This window comes from Ursus americanus, chromosome 4 (assembly GCF_024610735.1).
Source record: "Ursus americanus isolate L20-20 chromosome 4, mUrsAme1.1.p, whole genome shotgun sequence".
NCBI lineage: Eukaryota > Metazoa > Chordata > Mammalia > Carnivora > Ursidae > Ursus > Ursus americanus.
In genome coordinates, this window is record NC_142130.1 from 9,074,114 (window position 1) to 9,098,701 (window position 24,588).

The 24,588-nt window shown below is 34.3% G+C and overlaps 1 protein-coding gene across 8 annotated transcripts in view; it reads right to left on the reverse strand.

Annotated features, from left to right (window-relative positions):
* The window catches only part of PHC3 (polyhomeotic homolog 3), a 77,772-nt gene that overhangs the window by 24,161 nt on the left and 29,023 nt on the right, over positions 1–24,588 (reverse strand). For 5 of the 8 annotated variants that reach the window (XM_087861386.1, XM_045788623.2, XM_045788621.2 and 2 more), the window contains 6 exons: positions 21,536–21,782; positions 14,003–14,874; positions 13,663–13,710; positions 9,506–9,656; positions 4,448–4,698; positions 1,506–1,665 (listed from right to left, as the gene is read on the reverse strand). In XM_087861386.1, coding sequence (XP_087717512.1) covers positions 1,506–1,665; positions 4,448–4,698; positions 9,506–9,656; positions 13,663–13,710; positions 14,003–14,874; positions 21,536–21,782 — 1,729 coding nt within the window. The remainder of the gene's footprint in view (positions 1–1,505; positions 1,666–4,447; positions 4,699–9,505; positions 9,657–13,662; positions 13,711–14,002; positions 14,875–21,535; positions 21,783–24,588) is intronic. The other 3 variants (XM_087861387.1, XM_087861385.1, XM_045788622.2) reach the window with 1 other exon arrangement.

Below are 24,588 nucleotides of genomic sequence, written 5' to 3' on the forward strand. Positions count from 1 at the left end.
AAAAGGCAAAATGTAGACCTGTCTGGATTCTGATTTGAAAAATAACTATAAAAGGATATTTATAACAATTTATACAATTATACAATTGAGGAAATCTTAATATGAACTAGGTACTAGATGACCCCAAAGAATTACTATTAATATTGTTTTGTATGATATAGCACTATAGTTACATAAGAAAATGCATGTTTTTTAGAAATGCACAATGAGTTATATACCAGTGAAATGAAATGAGGACTATGATTTTTTTTTTTTAAACAGAAAGGAGGGAAGAAAAGAAGAGAAAGAGAAAGGCAACAGAGAAAGAGGGGGAATGGAGGGAGGAAAACAAAAGGGATAGATGAAGCTGGTGTGGCAAAAATAATGTTTGAAATTGGGTAACAATGCTGAGTCTGGGTGAGTGAGGATTCATTATACAATTCTAATCTATGTATGTTTGAAATTTTTCATTGTTAACATTCTTTTAAAGGGAAAAAAAAATCAAACCGATCTCAATATAAGTTAGCAGTAAAAACCAAATTTTATACCACTAGCATACTCTTTGCTGTTCAAATAATACATTTCAACAGTTTATAACCTACTAACAATGACACAGGTGCCTCCCTCCGAACAAACAGGAAAACCGTGGGCGAAGACTATTTTGTTTACCAGCATGCTATTTTGCTTAATTTACCAAAGTATAGGCACACATAATACGTGCTCAATAAACATGTGAATGTTAATTAATTTTAGATGAAATATACTAAGATATTAAGGACAATTACTTAGACACAGATGTTAATTAAATCACTACTGTAGAGCCCTGACTACACTAAATGCTATTTGATTAAACTGTATCACAATTACAGGGCCATGATCAGAATCAATAAAAAATAAAATATATAACTTCTGCATTTATTTGTGTTTGTTTTCCTATAGTAAATTTGTATATGACTGACTTTTCTGTAATATTTCACTATTAGACTAAAATCTATAAAGAAGGAATCTCTGACATTAAGAAGATTTAGTGATATTTTCTTCTTTGAACAAATTTAATCACCTCTTGATTGACAAGTACATCCTTACTACAATTGTTAACACCTACCCGACATCAAACATCAGGATATGGAAAGTCTAAAACCAAACAACCCAGGAGCTTTAAATTTTTAAGCAAACTCAGCAAAACAGTCACTTAGTTAAGTCTGCTTAGAAAAAAAAGACAGAGAACCGGTTGCTTTGATGCTAAAATTCTAAATTACTTTCATATACAATGGAACTTTCCCTCCCACACGCCTTCAAACATCAAATTGACATTATGCAAATTAAACATCAATCTTTTTATTTGAATTATTTATCCATTAAAGGTCTGATTAGCTTTCCATTTACCTCAGTTAAATAATGCATTATATAAGAATAAAACTGAATAGCTTCCTAGTGTGTGAAAATATGTGTAGAATAAAAATCCATATCCTGTTTCAAATGGTAAAGGTCAAAGTTAAACAGTATCTTAAGTAAAATCCACAAACCTTCAGCAATCATGTCTTCCATCTCTGTGTCAGATGAATTATCTGCATGCTTCGTATTATTCTGTAGCTCTGGCTGAACACATACAGAATTTATCACCTGATTATCCAAAAGAGGCCTTTTTTTCACAGGCTGTTCTATTAGCAAAGATGAACGACTCACCTTTAGAAGAGAGAATAAAATAATCTTTTAAAAGGCTTTTCAGAAATAACTTGGTTAAAAAACCTCTTGAAATGAACAGCATCTGTGCTAATTTACTTGTTCAACTGATCAGTTGAACTGATTCGCTAAGTGCTTTATTCCTTAAGAACATTTTAGGCAATCTGGACATCAACAGTTTGTATTTCAAATCATCAGCAGTATGGATGCTTCAAAGTCTCTGTCAAACAGAACCTAGTGTCCTGGTTTAGGCAAGTAGTTAAAAAATGTCCTTAAAAGGCAGTAATAGGGGCACCTGGGTGGTGCAGTCAGTTAGGCATGACTCTTAGTTTTGGCTCAGGTAGTGATGTCAGGGTCGTGAGATCAGATTAAACCCTGCACTGGGCTCCACACCCAGTACGGAGTCTGCCTATGACTCTCTCTCCCTCTCCCCTGACCCCTTCCTCCCATTCCCCATGCTTGCTCATGCTTTCTCTCTGAAATAAGTGAATAAATCTTTTTAAAAATAAATAAATAATAAAAATCGGTTATAAATTTTGATTAACCAGTATCCTTAATTTTGTTTCTGCAACAACTTTTAAGATTTATTTTTCATGTATAAGCCTTTTTACTCATAGGGTTGGTCTCCTCAGGATAGATCATTATTGTATGTATTTTAAAGATGAATGAACTAATGTTCTAAGTGTTTAGGTGATTTCTTTACAAAAGCAGAATCAGGACTAGAACTCAGTCTCCTGACTCCTACCTAGTTCAGCAACCTAATCCACTATGATCACAAAAAGAAATGGAAAAATCCTCAAACGTTAGCATGAAAATCAATAACAAAATATTCGCTTATGTTCAATATACTTGGTTAAGACATAAATACTACTTATTTTAGAAATGTTCTCAGCAAAAACAATCCAGACCAAAAATATTTACCGATTTACGAGTGAACCTTTAGCTAATCTGATATAGAACCTCCTTTAAGAATGCTGGTTAAGTCTCCAATATCTGCCAGATGGTGAATGATAGCTTATTGTAAATTTCTACATTTAACTTTAGAGAATAAAGCACCCATGAACTTTCAAATTTTGTTCATTTCAGTTAGTATATTTAATATACCTCAAGTAAAATTTACAAAGGATATTGCTGAAGAAACTAATACTCAGTGCTGCTAAGAGTTCACACTTCTAGTGTGTGAATATATTTAAATAATCTTTCCAGGAGCGCCTGGTTAACTCAGTCAGAAAAGCATGTGACTCTTGATCTTGGGGTTGTGAGTTTGAATCCCACACTGGGTGTAGAGATAACTTAAAAATAAAATCTTTAAAAATAAAACTAAAGCAAATAAATAATCAATCTTTCCAGAAAATAATTTGGCAATATATATCATGAGCCTTATGAATATATATGTGATTCAGTATCTGTACTTTTAGAAATTTGTGCTAAAGAAATTACTAAATATGGAAACCTAAAATGTCCAATAATAATGCAAGGATTACATAAATTATGGTTTTCCATAAAGTGGAGTATTATGTAACCTTTCAAAATGTTTCCAAAGTACTATTAAGCATATGAGAAAACAAAAACTAAATATACTGACAGAAGGACTACATATATATATTCTTGATCATATGAAATATATACCTAAAAAAATACACATTGTGGTATTGCTTGGGGATTATTTGCTCTGTACATTTCCCATATTTTCCATTTACGATAATACATTATTAATTTTGTAATCAGAAAAAAAAGTTGTCATTGTCACTAGTGATTATTAATAGCAGCAACTATGGGTACTAAGTGCCAGGAACTGCACAGAACAACATGTGCACATTTAATCCTCACAACAACCCTCAGAGCCAAGTATCATCTCCATTTGTCAGATGAGCAAAAATTAAAATCAAAAAGTTTGAGTGACTTTATGCAGCACTGAAAGATCCAAACCCTGAGGAGCAGGGAAAAAATACTGCTCCACTATCAGAATTCTTACAGGAGATCCAAATTTGAAACACACAGTTAACTGAAGCCAAGGCAAATGATGAGGCAACCCACTATCACAATGCAAGATCTTCACCACCATGAATCTAAAACACCGGGTATAATTCAAAGGCTTTTGAAATGAATGCTTTTGTTGTCTTAGATTTTGGCTTTGACTTTGGCCACTTGTCTTTATTTTCTAAGGAAAAATGGACGTTCATCTCTAGATATTAGCATATAAATTATGTATAGCTAGTCTCAACTTATAAGACTTTCAGTGACAGAAATAGCACCTCCAATGTGAATATTTTAAGGCATTTTTAAAATATGGCTAAAGGCTGAGATTTAAGAATGAGAAAATCTATTTGCTAATTATAAACCATCAACTGGGTAACTTCAGAAGTATCAGGTCATTGGGCAGTTATTATTTTATGCACTCAAGTTAAAGATCACAAAGTATCACATTATATAAGAAACACCATTTTAAAAAAATAATGCACTTTAGGTGTCATTTCACTCCCCTTAAACAGAAAAAAGAAAGATTTATTTCACTGGAGTAAACTTCCCATTATCTTTCTCTAAAAATTATAAAACTGGTATCCTTAATATCCTGAAATTTTTTCCCTTAGTTTATACAATAGCTAGCATAAAAATTCTAGAAATATATCTGGAAATAAATAAAGAATATATAGAGAAATTCTAGACAAGGGATCGACAACTTTTTGAAATAAAATTGTAAGTATTTTATTAAAGAACAACACACTACATTTAAAGATAATGCTACATGAATAATTAACAAAATACAAATTTGCTTACTACTTACAGGAAATGGCTCCAATCCCTCCTGAATTACAAAGCCTTCGATAACATGGGTTAAGATCTGTGGTTTAACAATAGCCTGTGGAGGTTTGTTTTCTATACTGGGAATGCTACTGGGCACGGATGTACTATTACTCCTCGTGGTAGCAGCTGGAAGTAAAAGTGGAGGTGGAGGAACAGAAATATGTGAAGGATCTGATGGAGATTTAATTACTGAAGCACTGACTGATGCCACAGCAGGTAATTCCACTTGCTCTGGAAAAAAAGTCATTTTTTTATCTTTAGCATTCTGTGCAGGCAAATAAGAAACAAAATTCAAGAATAAACATTTATTAACAGTCCACACCTGGTGCTTTAAAACACCATTCTAAGAACTTTATATTTAATCTCATTTAATCTTATGAGATAGAAGCTACTATTATCCCCACTTTACAGAAGGGGATAACTAGCTAAAAGTGATCATTCCAACCCTGGTTAAAAAGAACTGTCCCATAAGATATGAAAAGTGTTTTAGAGTGTCAATTTAAGAATAATTATGAATACTGTTGCTTTTTTAAAAAATTTCAAGCTACACAGATATTAAATTCCCTATGTTCCTATTTATGTACTCCAGATGGCATGGCGGAAAAAATACTTTGAAAGTACACTTAAATAGGGGCGCCTGGGTGGCTCAGTCGTTAAGTGTCTGCCTCCGGCTCAGGGCGTGATCCTGACGTTCTGGGATCGAGCCCCACATCAGGCTCCTCCGCTGGGAGCCTGCTTCTCCCTCTCCCACTCCCCCTGCTTGTGTTCCCTCTCTTGCTGGCTGTCTCTCTCTCTGTCAAATAAATAAATAAAATCTTAAAAAAAAAAAAAGAAAGAAAGAAAGTACACTTAAATAAAAAAGGATCATAAAATCCACAGAATAAGTAGAGATTTTTAAAGGATTACACAGCATCACCTTTATTTCAAGTAGTAAGGTTAATCCAAATCCATGCACAATTTTTTTTTTTAACAATTCTTCAGTGACACTGTGTATGTCAATTTGGGGGAACACTTTAGTGCCCGGCAATTGCAAAATATTGGGTTGGATCACTGTGATCCCTCCCCTTCGAACTCTGAAGACCACAATAAGATAGACCCCACAGCCTATGACAGACTTTACCTACCCATACGATAGCACCAAACCTTTACTCACTGTACTAAAGTGGGAAGATGGAACCAGCTGGCAGCTAAAAACATCAGTGAGTACAGATGTCTTAGAAAAATAGCAAAAAAAGAGCACAAGTGTAAAGATAATGCTACAACTTACCGAGTACTAACATGCCAGGTACTGTGCAAATGCCTCACATGCTGTAACCATTTAACCCTCAAAACTAGCCCAAGAGTAGGTACTGGTGTTATCTCCATCTCATAGTGCGGAAACAGAAAGATAAAGTAACTTGCCCGAGGGCACACAACTATTAAGTAATGGAGCTGGGATCAGTTCCTGAGACAATGTTCTTAACTGCTGTGGTTAACTCCTCTCCACTAGTATGAAAAGGGTTGACACCACTATCAAAGATGCTCGAAACAAAGCCCAGTTAGGTGAAAAAGAAAGAACAGGAATCCCTACAGAATAAAAATTTCAGCTAAGAAAATAGTGTAGTGATCATCTGTATAATCTCAGATATGGAAAAGCTCTAATAATTCACACTCAGAAATTGTGATTAATATAATATAGCTTATCACTGCGCTATGATAAGGCATCAAATAATCCACCAAGATAAACTGCACAGGAAAAACACCTTAAAATTACACAATCCCTTATTAAAAACTAAACAAGAAAGTCAACAGAAAATGCTAGTTTGCTGATTTCAGGAACACACACAGTATTGTACACATGCATTACCAAACTGAGAAACTCCAGGAAAATCCTATCCTACATACCAAATCTTCACATTTACTCCTAGAGGAAAAGGGATAAAAATTATAAAATTCTAAAGTGGGACTGAAAGGTATTTTTCCCTGTCTGAAGGAAAGTATAAATCTATGGGGTACTGAAAAATAAGATAAAATTTTAATGTCCCTTACAGATTTAAAGATACTTTGTTACTTTAGAAATATAAAGCTGCCTTGGGGCACCTGGGTGGCTCAATCGGTTAAGCATTTGACTCTTGGTTTTGGCTCAGATCATGATCTCAGGGTTATGAGATCGAGCCCCATGTCAGGCTCCCAGCTCATGCAGAGTCTGCTTGACATTCTCTCTCCCTCACCGCCGCCCCACCCCCCACTGCTACTGCTCTCCCTCCCTCTCTCTAAAACAAATAAATAAAAGCTTTAAAGCTTTAAAATATATATATATATATAAAGCTGCATTAAGTATAATATGGTTTGTTAAGAAAATATTGCTTGGTGTATGTTCTAATTAATTTTTAGATCATATGTACCCATCTTTTAACATCCTAAGTGTTGTTAAAACTAGAGCTGTTACTACTGACTTTTTGAAGAAGCTAATTGCTATTACTTGTCAGTGTACAATCAGCTGTTAAAATAAAACATATGAGAAACACTGATGTATTACAGTAGAACAAAACCACAATTATCACACTCTTTAGATTTAAGATAACTGTGAGAGAAAACACAACTGACAGAACTTTGCCACAGGGTACTCTCTGCCTATTCACAGTCTCATTTTCTGCGCAAGATCTATGAGCTTCTTCCACCCTTTTTTATGGATGTTTTTCACTTTTAAAGAATTTTTAGAGATTTATGAAAACTGAATATTGGATGGAAACAAATCCCTCTATTTCTGCAGGTCAGTTTATTTCATGATTTGATGAGAGTTATTCTAAAAATCAACTTGTGGGGCGCCTGGGTGGCACAGCGGTTAAGCGTCTGCCTTCGGCTCAGGGCGTGATCCCGGCGATCTGGGATCAAGCCCCACATCAGGCTCTTCTGCTATGAGCCTGCTTCTTCCTCTCCCACTCCCCCTGCTTGTGTTCCCTCTCTCGCTGGCTGTCTCTATCTCTGTCAAATAAATAAAATAAATCCTTAAAAAATAAAAAATAAAAAATAAATAAAAAAAATAAAAATCAACTTGTGCTTGCTTTTCCCCCTCACACGCAAAGTAGTAAGAATGAATTATAGGAAGATTCAGAAGTCTACATTGTACTCAGACAACTTAGCCAGAGGGATTTGCTTGACAGGATCTTGCCCTGCATTCTTGAGGGAAAAAATGTGAAGATGTTATTGTGTTCCAATATTTCAGAAGTGTTTAAATTTTCTTTGCGTTACCATTAGTAATGCTTTTTAGGTAATTAAATCACAGTCACAATGCAAGCTTAGTATCCAATTAAACTTTTATTTCTGCCTTTAAATCAAACTCCAGGAAATCTGCAGCAACGTTAAATCCATTTTCAGTTCAGAGAAACTACAAAGATTTAATACTATAGATTTTCCTGAATCTATCTTTTGAGGTATTATTATGAATAAACACAGGCAATACCATTAAACTTGTCTTAAATATTTTATATCATTTCATTGACTAAACATTTTCTATTTCTTGGGAGGGAGAAAATATTGAAGAACACTGATTTTCCCCCCTTCTGTGCTTTCCGAAGATTCACACTGATAGTATAGTAAGGGAGAATATCAGAGAGAAGGAAAGGGTTAGAGTGCTGGCACAGTTGAAAAAAAGAGAGGGAGGGCAAGGCTTTGGTAGCAGTTGAAAAAAAGAGAGGGAGGGCAAGGCTTTGGTAGCAGTTGAAAAAAAGAGAGGGAGGGCAAGGCTTTGGTAGCAGTTGAAAAAAAGAGAGGGAGGGCAAGCTTTGGTAGCAAAGTCAGTGTCCTGTTACAATTTGTTTGCCTGTAAGTGATCGTGGTTCTTGTTTACTGTAAATAATCACGAGGGCCAAGAGATGTTCAAGAGAACTGAATCCTTACAAGAAAGACTGACTCAAGATTAGCTGGGTCAAGGGTCAGCAAGCTTTCCATAAAGAGCCAGCCATATGGGCTCTGCAACTACTCTTCTTTGCCACAGTAATACAAAAGTAAACAAAGATAATATTTGAATAAGTGAAGGCAGCTGTGTTATACAGAATTTTATTTATGGACAATGAAATTTGAATTTGGCATAATTGTCACGTGGCATGAAATATTACTCTTTTATTTTTTTTTTCAACCATTTAAAATTTTTAAAACCATCCTCAGCTCATGGGTCATGCAAAAAAACAGGCAGCAAGAAAGATTTAAAGCATGAGCTATAGTCCGCCAACCCCAATCTAAATAAATTATTCATAAATTTTTAAAAAATCTAACAGTCAGTACAGCATGCAGCTCTTGATCTCAGGGTTATGAGTTCGAGCCCCACATTTAAAGGGGAAAAAAAGAAAAGCTTTTATTAAATAAATAAAAATAAAAATCTAACATGGACTATGTCTTTTTTAGTACTTAGACACTGGGCTCTAGGTCATACTAATGTTTTAGTAAAACACTCAGGATTCAGTCACTTTAATATTGTGAGGAGGAGAAGGAGCATACAAAAGATTTACTTGATCTCATGAGTAGCACTAAAGTAGTGAATAAAAATTTAAATGCTTAAGGCCAACGATTTTTTGATTTTTTAATCCATGTCGTTAGTAAGAATTAGTGAGGTTTAATTTAAGAACTGTCTGGGAAAGAACACTTTTAAAAACATACTCACAGCCTGGATCAAAAGCAATTATGAGGAATGTCAGATATGACTCAGAATGCTTTGTGATTTCTGGAAAGCATAACTGAAATCTTTTAATAGAACTCGATTTATTCTAATTTTTCAAGCTTAGAAATAGCTTGACACATGAATCTGAATGGGCATATAAAATATATCTGTGCAAACCACTGAAAATTTGAAAGCTAAAGAATGTTTTTTATTTGGGTGGTTCCTCATCAACTGTTTTAATTGTTCCCCATTTAAAAAAAATCTTGAATTCTATTTATATTTGGCTGCAATTATATAATAGCTTAATACCATCTCCAGTTATTAAACTTCACTAACTTTACTAAACTTTGTTGCTATCATTTACCTAATAGAAAATTCCCCAACATTTCAGTATTTCCTTACCTAACAAAGGATGTTCCGAAGTCAAATCTTCTCTCCCGACAGTTACAGCTGCTGGAGACAGTGTGGGTGGTGGTGGGGTTCTGTCCGTCCGGACACACTCATCGGACTCTTCTGGCATTTCTTCTTCACACACGTCTTCTACTTGATAAACCTGCAACGACAACCACACTGCCTTAAAATGTTTCTCAAAATACATTTACTAAGGTGTTCCTAACTTAACTGAAAAAAAATAAATTCTAAGTGTTTTAAATTTTTAAAAGGCAGAATAATTATTTGACAGGCTGAAAGGAACCTTTAAAACAGCTCAAATGAGGTTTTTCATAATGCTTGACAATATTTCACTAAAAGCAAGTTGTGCATCAATATCTAAGCTACAAATTACAAAAGTTTCAAAAAGGTGAAAGTCAAGTCAGAACATATTTTTAATTTTGAGAATAAAAAAAATTTTGATTTTATACACTCATATAACTACTTGGGGAATTCACTACCGTTTCTATTAACTTCAACTGTCATGAATTAAAATAAATACTAGTATTTTTCACAAGCACACTAAGTAATTCTCCAAAATGACATACATCAGGAACTGCTTAAAGGATGACACCCCAGGCTCTTCTTTTATTTATGTGAACTGAAGATTAAATCATAAAAAGTAATGCTTAAAAACATACAAAAAAGGTACGCAATTATATCTTTAATTCTTTAATCTTCTGATCTACGCAATCTAATGAATTTTTATAAGCTAGTACCAGGTAAACAGAAAATATATGTCCTTGAAATAATACACACACACATACCCCTCCTAAGCCATTTGACAAATTTTTAGTTCTTTAATATCGTTCCATACTTATAAAGTTTTTAAGTTTTTAACTTAACAACAACTTAACAACCTTGTTATCTAATGCTAAAGAGCATACTGTAAGAAGAAAACATGGACTCAATCTGAGAAGGTAATATGTAACTAAAAATAACTCATTAATTTTTTCATTAAACTTACGGCTGTTTTCAAAGGCCACTTTTAGACTATTTTGTCGTCATTATTTAAACATTATTTTTGAAAAATGATAGGTTACTAAAAACAAAGCCACAAAGCAGTTCCCTTCCTTCCTTTTATATACAAACTTCCTACTAAAATTTACAAAGGCCATGAGTTTCACCTAAACTGATTAATATTTCTAATAAACGTTAAAACAAAAATCTCTCAACAATATTCACAAAAAACTCTATGATATATAATATTGTATTTTTAATCAAATTATTAAAGTTTGATGATTTGAAGTATATAAAATTAAATATAAAAATGGTCAAGATTATTAAAACCAGCATAAACCATGTGTTATAAAAAGGATATCAAGTTTCACCTACAAAGACATAAATCTAGCAACAGTGATACAGTTTTTTAAAAACCAAACTTTCCAAGCCTCTATTAAAAATAAAATATCTTTAAAAAAAAAACAGTCTTTTCCTTTGTCTTTTTAAAAATTTAGAAATCCTAAAAAAAAAAAAAAAATTTTAAGAATCTTCCAGTTACTGATAATTTTATACCAAATATAATATCCAGAACTGTGATCTGATAACTGAGTAGACTACATTTTTAAAAGTTATTTGCTCCGAACCCTGCATCTGGAAATCTGTTTCACCAAGAGATTCCCTGCCTCATGTTTGGATCCCCTGAAGTAAAAACAGTTGCTTATTATTGTACATATCGTACAGCACAACCATGATAGCTGCTAGTATCTGTTCACATGATAACTTTTTTAAATGGCAATAATGTCCAATACAGGGAAAGTCATCCAAAAGAAATGTCCTGGGGGTTAAAGGAAAAAAAAAAATTTTTTTTCTAGTGAGGGACATCTGCTGTCGTGGTGATTACCTTAATTTGGCAGTGGTAGGGATGTTGATTCAGAGGTAATTAGACAAGTATGGTTTTATCAACCAGTTCAACTGTATCTGTGTAACATTCCCTTATTAGATATTATCTTTTCTCAAAATGTTGAAATTCTCTCTGTAACATTAATGCTGTTCACAAGTTTTTCAAGCACCTACTATAGTAGCTTTTAAGGAATCAAAGTTTGATCGTGCACAGAATTCTGGTTTTTAAAAAATAACGAAAGAGTTTTAAAGGATAAGAGTTATAATAACATTAGCAGCATATTCTGAAATAATCCATCAAAGAATATTATAAAATACTTGTCATTCTTTATAGGTAAGCCTAACTACACACACTTTCTTTCAAATCTGCTATGTAAAGGCAAAATAAGTTAATAAAAGAAGTAGGCAAAAACAGACCTGTCACAGACATCTGGCACCATCAGCATAAAAAAATCTAAGTGCAACAACTAAAATATTGAATAAAGCAAAGAAATGGAGGTTTTACTCACAAGATCATTAGGAGACTGTACAACACAATTTCTGTTTAGCTCATAACTACAACTATTCTAACACTGGCAATGACTGCCAAACTTACCTCAATAAAACACATTAGTCCCATCTGTCCCCCTTTCCTAAACAAACTGTAGAACATTTATTAGCTCTAAATTATCTACTCTCACGATTCTTATCATACCCAAATGTCAATGAAAAATTTTAGTTTTATAAATGTATCTTTTATAAATATATTTTTTTAAAAATACACTTTGATTATTCACAATCTTTTAAAATTTCACAATTCTTAAGAAGTTAAACAGATACTGCTATCTTTAAATATTTGAAACAAACAAGTAATTGTGAAGAAATGTGCAATTCATGAAGAAACATGATTTGATAAAAAAATAAGATGTGATCAAAGGTAATAAAAGAAAAACACAGTAACTTAATAAATAGGCTATGGTACTCAAAGAAAAAGGTAAGAAAGATAACACAGGAACATCTATAGCAAGTATGACCACACCTGTGACAACAGAAAAAGTTACTGTTTTCATGGGGGAAAACAAAAACTTCCAAGAATGAGATAATATAAATTTTTTTTAAATCTTTTTTTTTAAGAGAGGACAGCAAGAACAAACAAGACCTTAAATTTTTTAGCTTTTATGTTGATATTTCTATCCCAAATACGTTCCTCCAAAGTTTCCCCTGACAAAAACAATTAGAAAATTAGAAGACATATAAAGAAATTTTATTTTTTACTTATTAAAACCCAATTCACTGAACTAGAACGAATATAAATTTAAATTTGATTCTTTGAAATTACTGTACACTTTGAAGCCTGTGTTTTTATGTTACAATTTCCACTGTGAGTTCTTCAAAAATCTAAAAGAAGATATAGAGACATAAGAATTGAATGACAAACTTATTTCTAGAAGCCCATTGTTTTTTCTATCAGGCTGTTTTAATAAAAGTAAATTAGAAGTGGAACTCAATCTCTTTATGTCTATTAACATCAATGAGGACAAGAATAAAGAATCTACAAATTTGCATCCTAAAAACCAAAATGTTTCCCATTAAAGAACAGACTTTGAAACTCCTTTCCTTCCTGAGTTAATGGTTATTAATCTTTAAGTGATAAAATCCCTTCAGTGAAATCTGATATGAAACCTGCTTTGGGAAGACTGCTTTCCCCAGTTATAAATTAATTATTAACTTGATCATTCTGCCTAAACATTTAGAGACTTACTTCAATTTTTATTGTAAATTATTTTACAAATTTAAAAAGTCTTTTAGAGAACGTTTTAAAAAACATTCCTTAAGCTAATTTTCTTTTCTAGGCAACATGTACCATTGCTAGAGGTTTATTCTGATAAATTTCTCCATAATCTCAATTATTCAAAACTTTTATTCCTGCCAATGGATTTTTTCATCCTCAGTATTCAATTCATGCACTCAGTTTTTTTAGCTTTTTAAATGAGAAATATTTAAAGTATATATTTTCTCTTCAAAGAAATTTAAAAATCATAAGTTTTAATAATTCTAAAAGATGGGCTACAGTTAATGTTTTTTGCAAAGTTGGATTCTTTCCTAGAGTAAATGTCTTTTTTTATAAAATTTAATTACAAAATATAATCTTACCCCAAAATTACATCATACAAGCATACCTCCACCTTAAAACCAAAGCCCCTAAAGGCCCAGGACTTCAGAATGCACACAACCAAAAGGGTTAGGTAGATAAACCATACGTTTAAGAACATACAAGCCAACAGAAGGGATCTATGAAGGATAATCACCTTAAGAGAAAAAACTTTGTGCAGATGACACTGGTTCAAATGCATTCCCTTGGGGAAAAAAAATCAACTCTGTAAAGATAGCAGATGGATTTGTTTAAATAGTAATAAAATTAACGAGGGACTTTAATAACCATCACAAATTATCAAGCATGCAATCATACTACAACAAATGGCATTATTTTTTTTTGCCCATACAGCATGTTTGTCAGACACTGACAGATGGAAATTTCAAGCTTTTTAAATTCATAGGCATTTAGATCTAGCGATATAACATAATGTGGGAGAAAATCGTTTTTACTCTCAGTTCAGCAAGAAAGTCAAAGAGCTTCCAAGGGCTTACCACTGGTGGATCAACAGGTGCTGGTGGTTGTACTTGTAGGTTTACCGCAACAGTCTGTGGAGGAGGAAGAGTCTGAAATGGCAACTGGACCAAAGCTTCTGCAGCAGGAAGCTCCTCTTCTGACACCAAAGCATTCTGCACCAAAACCTGGCCCTGGGATAGAATTTCAGGCTGCACTTGTAAAGACTGCATAGACTGCAAGGGCAGTGGTGGAATCTGAGCTGGAGGAGATGCCGACATCTGCGGAGGGGTTGCAATTGGGATTGGAGAGGACTGCAGGGTTGAATATTGCTGGTGTGATGTTGGAGACACAATCTGCTGACCTGGGGACACCAAAGCGGACTGCTGAACTGGGCCAATGTGTACAACAGGGGAAGCTGGAAGTGGAAGATGGGATGGAAGATTCAGCTGTGCTGTAGGCTGCACCTGGTTAGCAGTGGATTGCTGCAGGTTTGGCCCTGGCTGGAGAGCAGATGACACAAGAGGGTGTGGCTGAATAAGTGCTTGTGGATGGATAATTATAGTAGGAGACTGACTTGGTGAATGAGGCGGTGGCGGAGACACCACTACAGACTGCTGTGCTGACTGTGACTGGCTAGGAGACATTGTTAAAGGAGGGGGATGGCTCTGAATTGGTGAACAATGCTGTGACTGGGCATTACTAGGAGCTGGAGGAAGGCCATGGTTTTGGAGTGGCATACAGTGCTGGGATGGGGGTGGGTCTTGAGTCGGATTTTGAAGTGTGATTGGCTGAATTTGCTGTTGCTGCTGCTGTAATATCAGCTGATGATGGGAAACCTTGGGAGGTGGTGAATGAAGAGGAATCTGCTGATGTTTTATTAGAGGATGAGGCTGAATTGGAGGATATGAAGCTGTGAGAGAAAAAAATGACAATTAGTATTTTTTCCAAAAATAGCATAGAAATTTATAAACAAATCTAAAAGAGGAAAGTCTTCACATCAGAAAGTTATAATCACCAGAAATCTTTTACAAGTCTTCCAGATAAGAGTGATCTGAAAATGTAATGACAAACGACTTTTCCTTGGAAAACTATAAAGACTTCCTGAAATAAACTGTACTATGATAAGCTCCAAAAGGAAAAACGGCCTAAAACGATTGATTCATAAACCTGAAATATACACGATTTATTCTTATTAAATTTTAGAGGTCACCAGAATATCTGCATTAACTTTTAACAAAGTATATCCATCTGAATTCCTCCTTTGGGGAGAAGAGGAGTATCCCTGAACAAATATAAGATCTATAAAAACAACTTCAAAATCATAAAAATGCAATATCAAAATTCATAAAATAAAGGTCTCATAACTTTCTAATCTATGTCTAAATAGTCTTCCAACTAACAGTCAATGTAATTATTTTCCCAAATTTGAGCCAAGATGAAAAGTTGGTATTATTTGACCCAGGAAGAGAAAATGTCTTATATAACAAGTTAATTCAGCTAAGCAAAACACATGTGTGAATTCTATAGCACTGTTTAATAATTATTGTAACTAAGAAATACAATTTCAGGGGCCATTCCAAATTCAGGAGAGCACTACACTAGTTTTGCTTGCAGAGAGAATGAGGCAATCGGATCTTGTTTTACTTTTCCCCCTGACCCACCCCCCCAAAAAAAAAACAACAACAAAAACAATAAAAAAACTCTACAGTAATCTACAAATGACAGTATCCGTTTTTTCCACAGAGGAGTCACTCACAACAGGGATAATATTTACAAGAATTAGCAAAATCAAGTAGTAAATAGTTGTCCCATTATTATGCCTCTTCTGCATACTAGTGCGTATGTTTACACAGAGGGAGATGCTGGTGAAATCCTCTCTAAATAAAAATGAAAATGGGGCTCACAAGAAGATAAAGTGAAAAGATTGCTTAATATCATACAAACGCTATATGCATTTAAAATAGGTCTAAAGAGAGGGCAAAATTTTTTTCTTAATCTCAGTATATTAAAATAAAAGCTATAACATCTTGCATCTATTTTTATAGTTAACCACATTTGTGACAAAGGCCTTATAAAAAACATAACTTTTTTTTTTTTAACATTCTTGCTTTTGGTTGGTTATCATTTAAAATTCTGGAGATCCTTTAAGGAAATTAACATCTGATTAACATCTCAAAAGAGAAGCATTTAGAAGGCTCAACAAATATCCACAAATTTTATTTAAAAAAAAAAAAGAGATTAGGTCTAAAATTTCACCTAACAAAGGAAGTTTCGCATAACTAAACTAGCACTTCAAACGAAGGCTGAAAATTTTATGTCAGCACTTTATAAATGTGTTGATAAAGACTCTATATTATAGAGCATTCAACAAAATCTTAGAATCCTAGAGTGTCTTTCCTCCAAAGGGCACAAGATGCTTTCACATTTCTCTCATTTTGTTCTCACAAAATGCCTGTGGAGTAGGTAGGTATTATTTTTCTTCTTTTACATATAGGGAAATAGAGGTTTTGCCAGCATAACAGCAAAAGCCCAATTTAATTCAATTTTTAAGTTATAATTAAAATACCATATTCTTGATGTACAATGGGTATATTTATGGGAATAAAATTTCTTTCTCAGCTCTAGTTAGTAAGCAATCTTTTTTTATATTCTAGAGCTGATAATTCAATAGTATTCAATTAATACTCTTTCACCTAAATTAAATTTTTCTTTGATGAGAAACCAAAGTGAATCTATATGTTTTGTATTAGTCCCTAAGCCCGACTGACAAGCATATATTAGAGAATAATTGTGAGGATATCTGAAACAATACTTCCTGTATAAGAAAAGTCCTAGTGCTCTGGAGAATGATACCATGTTTGTTAACTTCTCTGATTTTAATAAACCCTTTATTATTGTCAGGATGGCCTTTATTTGGAGAATTTATGATTGGCATCATCTCCGACATACATAGAACTCTTTATATAATTACTTACAATTAAATACATTATTAAATAATTATATATTATTGTAAATTATTAAACACATTATTTTACTAAGTAGTTACAACAACCCCATGAGGTAGACAGGGTGCTACATTAGTCCAATATATTACTGTAGAGGAAACTAGGCAGTTAAGTGCATTGCCTGAAATCACCTGGCTATTGAGGGGCAGCCCTGGGTGTAAAAGAACACATAGTCCCAGCTGAGTCTGGGTTCCTATTATAGACTGAATGTTTGAGTCCCCCAAAAAGCACATGTTGAAACCCTAAACCTAATGTGACTGTATTTGGTAATGGGGTCTCTATGGAAGTAATTAAGGTTAAATGAGGTCAGAAGGGTGGGGACCTTACAAGAAGATATATCAGAAAGCTCTCTCTGACACATAGATGAAAGGCCACCTGAGGACACAGAAAGAAGACAGCCATCTGCAAGCTTCGAAGAGAGCTCTCACCAAAAACCAAACACTGCCAGACCTTGATCTTGGGTTTTCAGCCTCCAGAACGGTGAAAAAATAATATTCTACTGTTTAAGCCACCTAGTCTATGATATCCCTTATGGCAGCCTGAGCAGACTAGCATAGGCTTTTCACTACATATTAAATTAATGTCTACAAAAAGTGGTATATTTTTTTTCCAACAAATTTCATAAAAGCCCTAAAAACTGCTATAAAAACCTGAACTCAAATACAGTTCATGATAATTTCCAGTCATATGGTTAAAATTCACCATTATTTTATATATTAAAAATAGATTAACTATAAAATGAGAGCTACACATTCAAGAAGAAATGAAGAAAACCAAATGATTTTAGCACCCTAGAAACAAATTTAAGGAAACAATAACCATACCCATTATCTATACTACAGAACACCAGTAGATTTTTTAATATTTGAGAGCGACCTATATAAATAGGCATTTTTCTAACTGAGGAATAGGATAAATTACCAATTCAAGAATCTCAAAAAAAAAAAAAAATCAAAAAATAAAACCAAAAAAAAAACTTTGCTTCAGACTAATTTCTCACCAACAAAAGCAGAAAAACTAAGAGTGGAAAAATCCAGCTATTGCCTAGCCAGAAGATACAAACTGCTTTGAATAACTGCAGTGTAAGGCTTGAGTGAATTTATAAGTTTGGTAACTGCAAAGGTTTTTGTGGCTTAGGGTATTTCATTTGGTTTTATTTCTAATCAACAACACCATGGGAAACTGGAGTTTGGTTAATACACTTAAGAGATCTAAATTTGGAATTCCAATTGTCCTGAGAGTCTGATGGTTTTAGCTTACTGGTCTCCTCCATACCTACCTAAAATATTGGCCATCAGATGAAGGCAGCTATAGGGATCCTATCACACTATCAGTGAAAGAAAAGGGAAAAAGTAATTGTCGACTTAGAACCAGGTACTGGGAGTGCAGGAGAACTGAAAATCTAAAAGTAGATCTTGTTTGAACTAACCCTGCAAGAGGTCCTAGCTTTATCTGAAGGTAGCATTCTCTTTGGAAAGAAATTAACCTACCCTCCATTATAATCTATCAAAACTATAAGAATCACTAAAAATTGTCCCGAGCAGTCGTATCAAGTGCAGTGGGTCACTACTGCTCCACAATGACTCCTATCAAAGCTGGCCAGAGGCTGGTTTGAGGCTGAAAATACTCTGGACAGTACAGTACAAAAATCCTGTTATCAAGCCATACAGAGAGCAGGACCTAGGCACACAGATGTTTAGCAAAAAGAATTCACATCACACTATACTATGAATGGATTTATTAATTTATATATTACAACAAAGACTGCACTTTTCTAAAGATTCAGATTTAAGAATTCCAAGCAGTGATACCCAATCGGTATGAATGAAAAAAATTGTACTGTAATTTCCAAAATTCTAATAGAAAAAAGATCAACTGTTAATCCAACAAATATTTACTATCCACCTATTGTAGGTAAGTACATATAAGGCACAACTTAGTGCTGTCAAAATAAAAGGATGAAAAGGTGAAACTGAAAAAGGATTAAAGAAGTTAATAATTGTAAGTACCTGACATGTAAGTGCTCATTATTATAATCCTACTCTCAAAGAGCTTACTATACAGTAGAAAAGCTAAGATCAGTAAGTATATAAATAACTATAAAAGAAAAATGACCACAAAGAAGCATAAAAACGCTATACAAGTTCAAAGTGATGAGATATTTCTAACTAGGGGAATCAAACAATTCCAAGACACTGAGATTGGGTACTACAGAGAATGCAAGCAATATTAGCACAGAGGAAACATGCAAGAGAAATAGGTTTAGGTAGAGAAAAAGCAGACTTCAGTAGTATAAAATGAATTTTTAAAAAGTAATATAGAGAGGCGCCCGGGTGGCGTAGTTGTTAAGCGTCTGCCTTCGGCTCAGGGCGTGATCCCAGCGTTCTGGGATCGAGCCCCACATCAGGCTCCTCCGCTAGGAGCCTGCTTCTTCCTCTCCCACTCCCCCTGCTGTGTTCCCTCTCTCACTGGCTGTCTCTCTCTGTCAAATAAATAAATAAAATCTTTAAAAAAAAAAAAAGTAATATAGAGTTATAAAAAGACAGAAGGAAGGTGCTTATTTGAGGAAGCTGAATCAAGGAAGGATTTTTTTTTTTTTAATTAAACATGTGGTGTCTAGCCCAGTGCATGACACACACACATACTTTCAATAAACAATAGTTGGACTAGAATAAAAACATATGCAGATATATTACAAATAGAAGAGATCCAAGTATGCTTGAGAAGCAAAGGAAAGGATCCAGCACAAGGGAGACAAAAGATCCTATAACAACTACAAGAGAAGGTTAGGAGCTGGTAAAAAAAGATGCAATCAATGACACAAACAGTATTAACGTTAAAGTAGAAAACGAATAACTCCTTATCTTATTAGAAGTGAAGAAAGCTCAACACTGAGTAATTGTGAGATGAACAGAAGAGGTGATAAGGAACTCACTCTGGATGGCCCCAACATTTGCAGCATGAGAACCATGAAGCAGAGGATCTTATCTTGTGGATAGCAGAGGGAACACATGTGGGATTCAAAGGTGGATGAGAATGGAAACGACTTATTAACTGCCTGACCTCTTCCTCTCAGAGATGAAATCAGAGATGGAAAAAAAGCAACATGGTAAAAAAAATAATTATACAAAATCATTATTTTTGGAAAGTGGTAAACTCCACTCACTAATGACAACTTTAAGCAAAAAATAAACGTGCTTTAAGAGCTTTTAGTTTTGTTCCACTAAAGCATACTAAATAAACTATAGGCAAATCTTATTATTATTATTTTTTTTTAACTAAAAGGTTTTATAAGAAACAAGTGTTGACGAGGATGTGGAGAAAAAGGAACCTTCTGGCACAGTTGGTGGGAACGCAAACTGGTGCAGCCACTGTGGAAGACAGTATAGAGGTTCCTCAAAAAATTAAAAACAGAGCTGCCCTACAATCCAGTAATCACACTACTGGGTATTTACCCAAAGAATATAAAAACACTAATTTGAAAGGATATATGCAACACTGTTTATTGCAGCATTATTTACAACAGCCAAACTATGGAAGCAGCCCAAGTGTCCATCAACAGCTGAATGGATAAAGATGTAATACACACACACACACACACAGACACACAGAAATATTATTCAGCCATACAAAAGAATGAAATCTTGTCATTTGCAACAACATAGAGCTAGAGAGTATAACACTAAGTGAAATAAGTCAGAGAAAGATAAATACCATATGACTTCACTCATGTATGGAATTTAACAAACAAATGAACAAAGGAAAAAAAGTAAGAGACAAACCAAAAAACAGACTCTTATCTATAGAGAACAAGCAGATGGTTACCAGAGGGGAGAGGATTGGTGAGGGAGAGGTGGGGGAGGAAGAAACAGGTGAAATGGGGGGGTGATGAGGATTAAGAGAACTCTTTTTTTTTTTTTTTAAAGATTTTATGTATTTATTTGATAGAGATAGAGACAGCCAGCGAGAGAGGGAACACAAGCAGGGGGAGTGGGAGAGGAAGAAGCAGGCTCATAGCGGAGGAGCCCGATGTGGGGCTCGATCCCATAACACCGGGATCACTCCCTGAGCTGAAGGCAGACGCGTAACAACTGCGCCACCCAGGCGCCCCTAAGAGCACCCTTTTTTTTGATAGGCACGGAGTGATATACAGAATTGCTGAATCACTATATTGTGCACCTGAAACTAATGTAACACCATACATTAACTACACGGGAGTTAAAATTTTTTTTAAGTAAATCATTAAAGTAAATCATTAAGTAAATCAATAAAAAATAAAAGCTATCGGTTTTACCAATACAATGAAAGACCAGCACATAATGAAGATGTTAATCAAATGTCAATTAACCAAAAAAATTTATTTTATTACTATTATTTATTTTAGCTGTTGGGCTCTTTGATTTCTCTTTTTTCAAGTTACAATACTGATTTTTTTTTAAACTCATGAAATTCACATTTTAAAATGTTTTAAAAGTATTGTTCTTGTTCAAGTAATAGACATCTTCTGTTTTGCTCTGCCTGCTAGTAAAGTGAATAATGCAACTATTTTCAACAAGTTTATCCCACCTGGTGCTATTAACTGGTGAATACTTGATGTCCGGGTGACAGCCGTGCTTCGTGATTCCAGACTTGGGCTTTCTCCCTTCTTATTACTTTCTGGAGAAGGATCTCGTTGGCTGATTTTAGAACTGGTCACTGTTGTTTTGTTATGACAAATGGTCAATGACTGAGTTTGACTAGTGCTTTTTGGCGGACCATTCTGTGAGCTAGATAATACACCCAACTTCTGGCTGCGTAATGTTAAATTCTGAACCTAAGAACCACACAACAAAAAATAAGGATGAAACAGATGGTATTAATTGAGATGTGATAATCATTACGATTATAACAACAATACATTTATATTGTTTTTTACATATCAAGTTTCAAGCATTTGAAACAACTGATTAATCCTAAAGGAAAGGGAACTTATTCTAAGCAATCATACCTTAAATATTAAATAAAAAATTTTTTAGAAAACATTAAGGGAATCATTAAGAACAAAATGAAAACAGTATATATATGTATCTCAAATCAACTATGAGTATGAGGAAATCACTCTGCAACATACGGCATTTTGAAGTTACCAGCTCAGAGACAGCCAAAGGGAAGGAGAGAGAAGGGTACTCCAGATAAAAAGGAAAACTTGAGCAAAGCTGCCGAGGCAGAAAAGCTCAAGGTGCATAAGGGAAGGAGCAATTCCTTCAACTTTGCTCTGACTTCTCCAGGCCAGGAGTGTGAAACATTAAGGTTACAAGTGCTTCATACCCTGTGGGATGTTACTACACACAGTTAGGAGTATGCATATACAATACTGTCATCCTCATAAAGATCAGAAAGAGAGAACTCCAAAAAAAAAAGCTACCCATTCTACAGAGATTATAAGGGAACACTCATCTTGTAAGTTAGAAAAGTCATTCATCAAATCACCTACCCATTGTGTTAATTATGAAAAGCATTTCCCATCAACTCCTCTTTAAAGTCCTGTTGTTGTTATGGAATGCTCACTTGGCTTTGAGAACTAGAGCACATACGCTGTGCATGGCCTCGAAATGGCTTCCATCATGGCTCCTGTCTACACTCGCGGCTATTCTGAACACACCACCAGTCCAGATGATGGCAGAATCATCCCAATGACTCTCACCTGAGGTTTATAACATTTCCAAATGATAAGGCAGAAAATGCCTTCTAATAGCTGCCTAACCTTTTACCTATATGGAATGAATGCATTAAATACATTTATGCTAACAATGACCCGAGAAGGAAACTGAAGCAAGATTCTAAATTAACAAAGCAAATGAGATACTGCTGCTTTATGAACTTTCTTCAGTTTCATGTGTCTTCTGTCTCTACAACTATATCATTAACTGATATTCACAGGCTAAACCTTCTCTTCCCAAGTGCCAAATGCAGCGGGCAGCCAACAGCAGGTGCTAAACAAATGTTCACTTCAGAGCAGGTGAGGCTTGAATCAGTCTATTCTAAGCTACTGAAAGAATTTTCTAAGACCATATGGAGCATGCTCTCAGATTTTTGTCAAACATTTCATAGCAATGTAAGGGGACTAATAATTGTTGTATTGCTGAAATTTAATACAAAAGAAAATGTGCTAAAATCCAGGTTTCTCAGCTTGCCACTCAAAGCCCTCCACAGTCTAGCCCCAAACCACTTCAAGCCCCACCTTCCACTACTTCAATCCACAATATTCACATTCTAGCCAAACTGTTCTGCTCACCCTTCTCCAAACACACCTTGTACTTCCTCCATTTAGAGGCCTTGCTCAAGTTTCTCTCGCCTAAAATGTCATTCTTCCTCATAGCTGTCTCCTAAAGCCCAATCCTTTCAAGGCCCAGTAAAAATCCCACTCTCCCCCAAAGAAACCTTTCCCCTGGTTAGAAATAATTTCTCCTCCCCTCTACAATGCCTTTCCCACAGAATTTCGATCATACTGGCCTACAGCACTGACAAATGTCTAGCTTATTTTAGAATTACTAATGTGTCTATGAAATGCTGAGACACTCACTGGCAGGCTCTCATCTCTGACATTCATTTTTGTACTTCCCACAGTTGAATGCTACAGACATAACATAAACTCCACTAGTCTGAGATATTCTCATATATCTGATTTTAGAATATATATTAACTGACTTTTTTTTTTTTTTTTTTTGCTAAGTGTTTAGTTCTACTTATGGTTTTTTTAGGCAAGCGGTAAAATCTGTTCATATTTAACCAAAAAAATCTCAACAAAAAAAATAATGTGGAGGCACATTAAAATCTTTCAGGAAGAAAGGGGAAAATAGCATAAAATTTAACATCTGCCATAAATGATCTACAAAGGGAACCAAATCATAATGATATCCAAAGGCTAAATTATAATCTGAAAATCTTGAAAACTTTCTTTCAAATAAAAAGCATATTCACAGTAAATGAGGATTTCACACAATGAACCTTAAACCTGCAGCAGTTCATTTCTATAGAATAATATACTTTTTCTTCTAATTTTGTTCTCTGAAATTCTGAAAGAAAATGTGTGTGTGCTTATTATATATTTTATATACATTACTTATATGAATAAATTTTGGAACATGGCTATAATAGCTATGGTCATCTTGGCTTACATATTCATAACAAATTTCAAACATGTCAACCATACTCCTAAAGTATGTTAGAGCTAATTTAGCTGTTAGTAGAGAGATCACATATTCAGATGTCCTTGACAGACCTTCCCTTTTCAGAAGAACCCACCCTTTCCAGATACAGAATAGTTCTCTCATGTCCAACTTTCATTTCATCTGAACTTTTCCTAAGATCAAATTATGGAAACATTCTAACTTTTGAAAAAGTCTAGGTTGCACATGACTTATTTCGGCTAATTTCACACATTACATTTTTATAATGGATTACTCAAATACTCTCACATCTATCATTTAATTTGGTTCTAACAAATACTGTGTGAATTACTGTGTAGCATCCCTTTTTTGCAGATCAGGAAACTAAGATTTAATGTCACACTGCCAGCTGTAGAGCTCAGTTTCTAGCTTTTAAATCCAAAGGGCTATTTTCTTCTCAATTCTAAATGC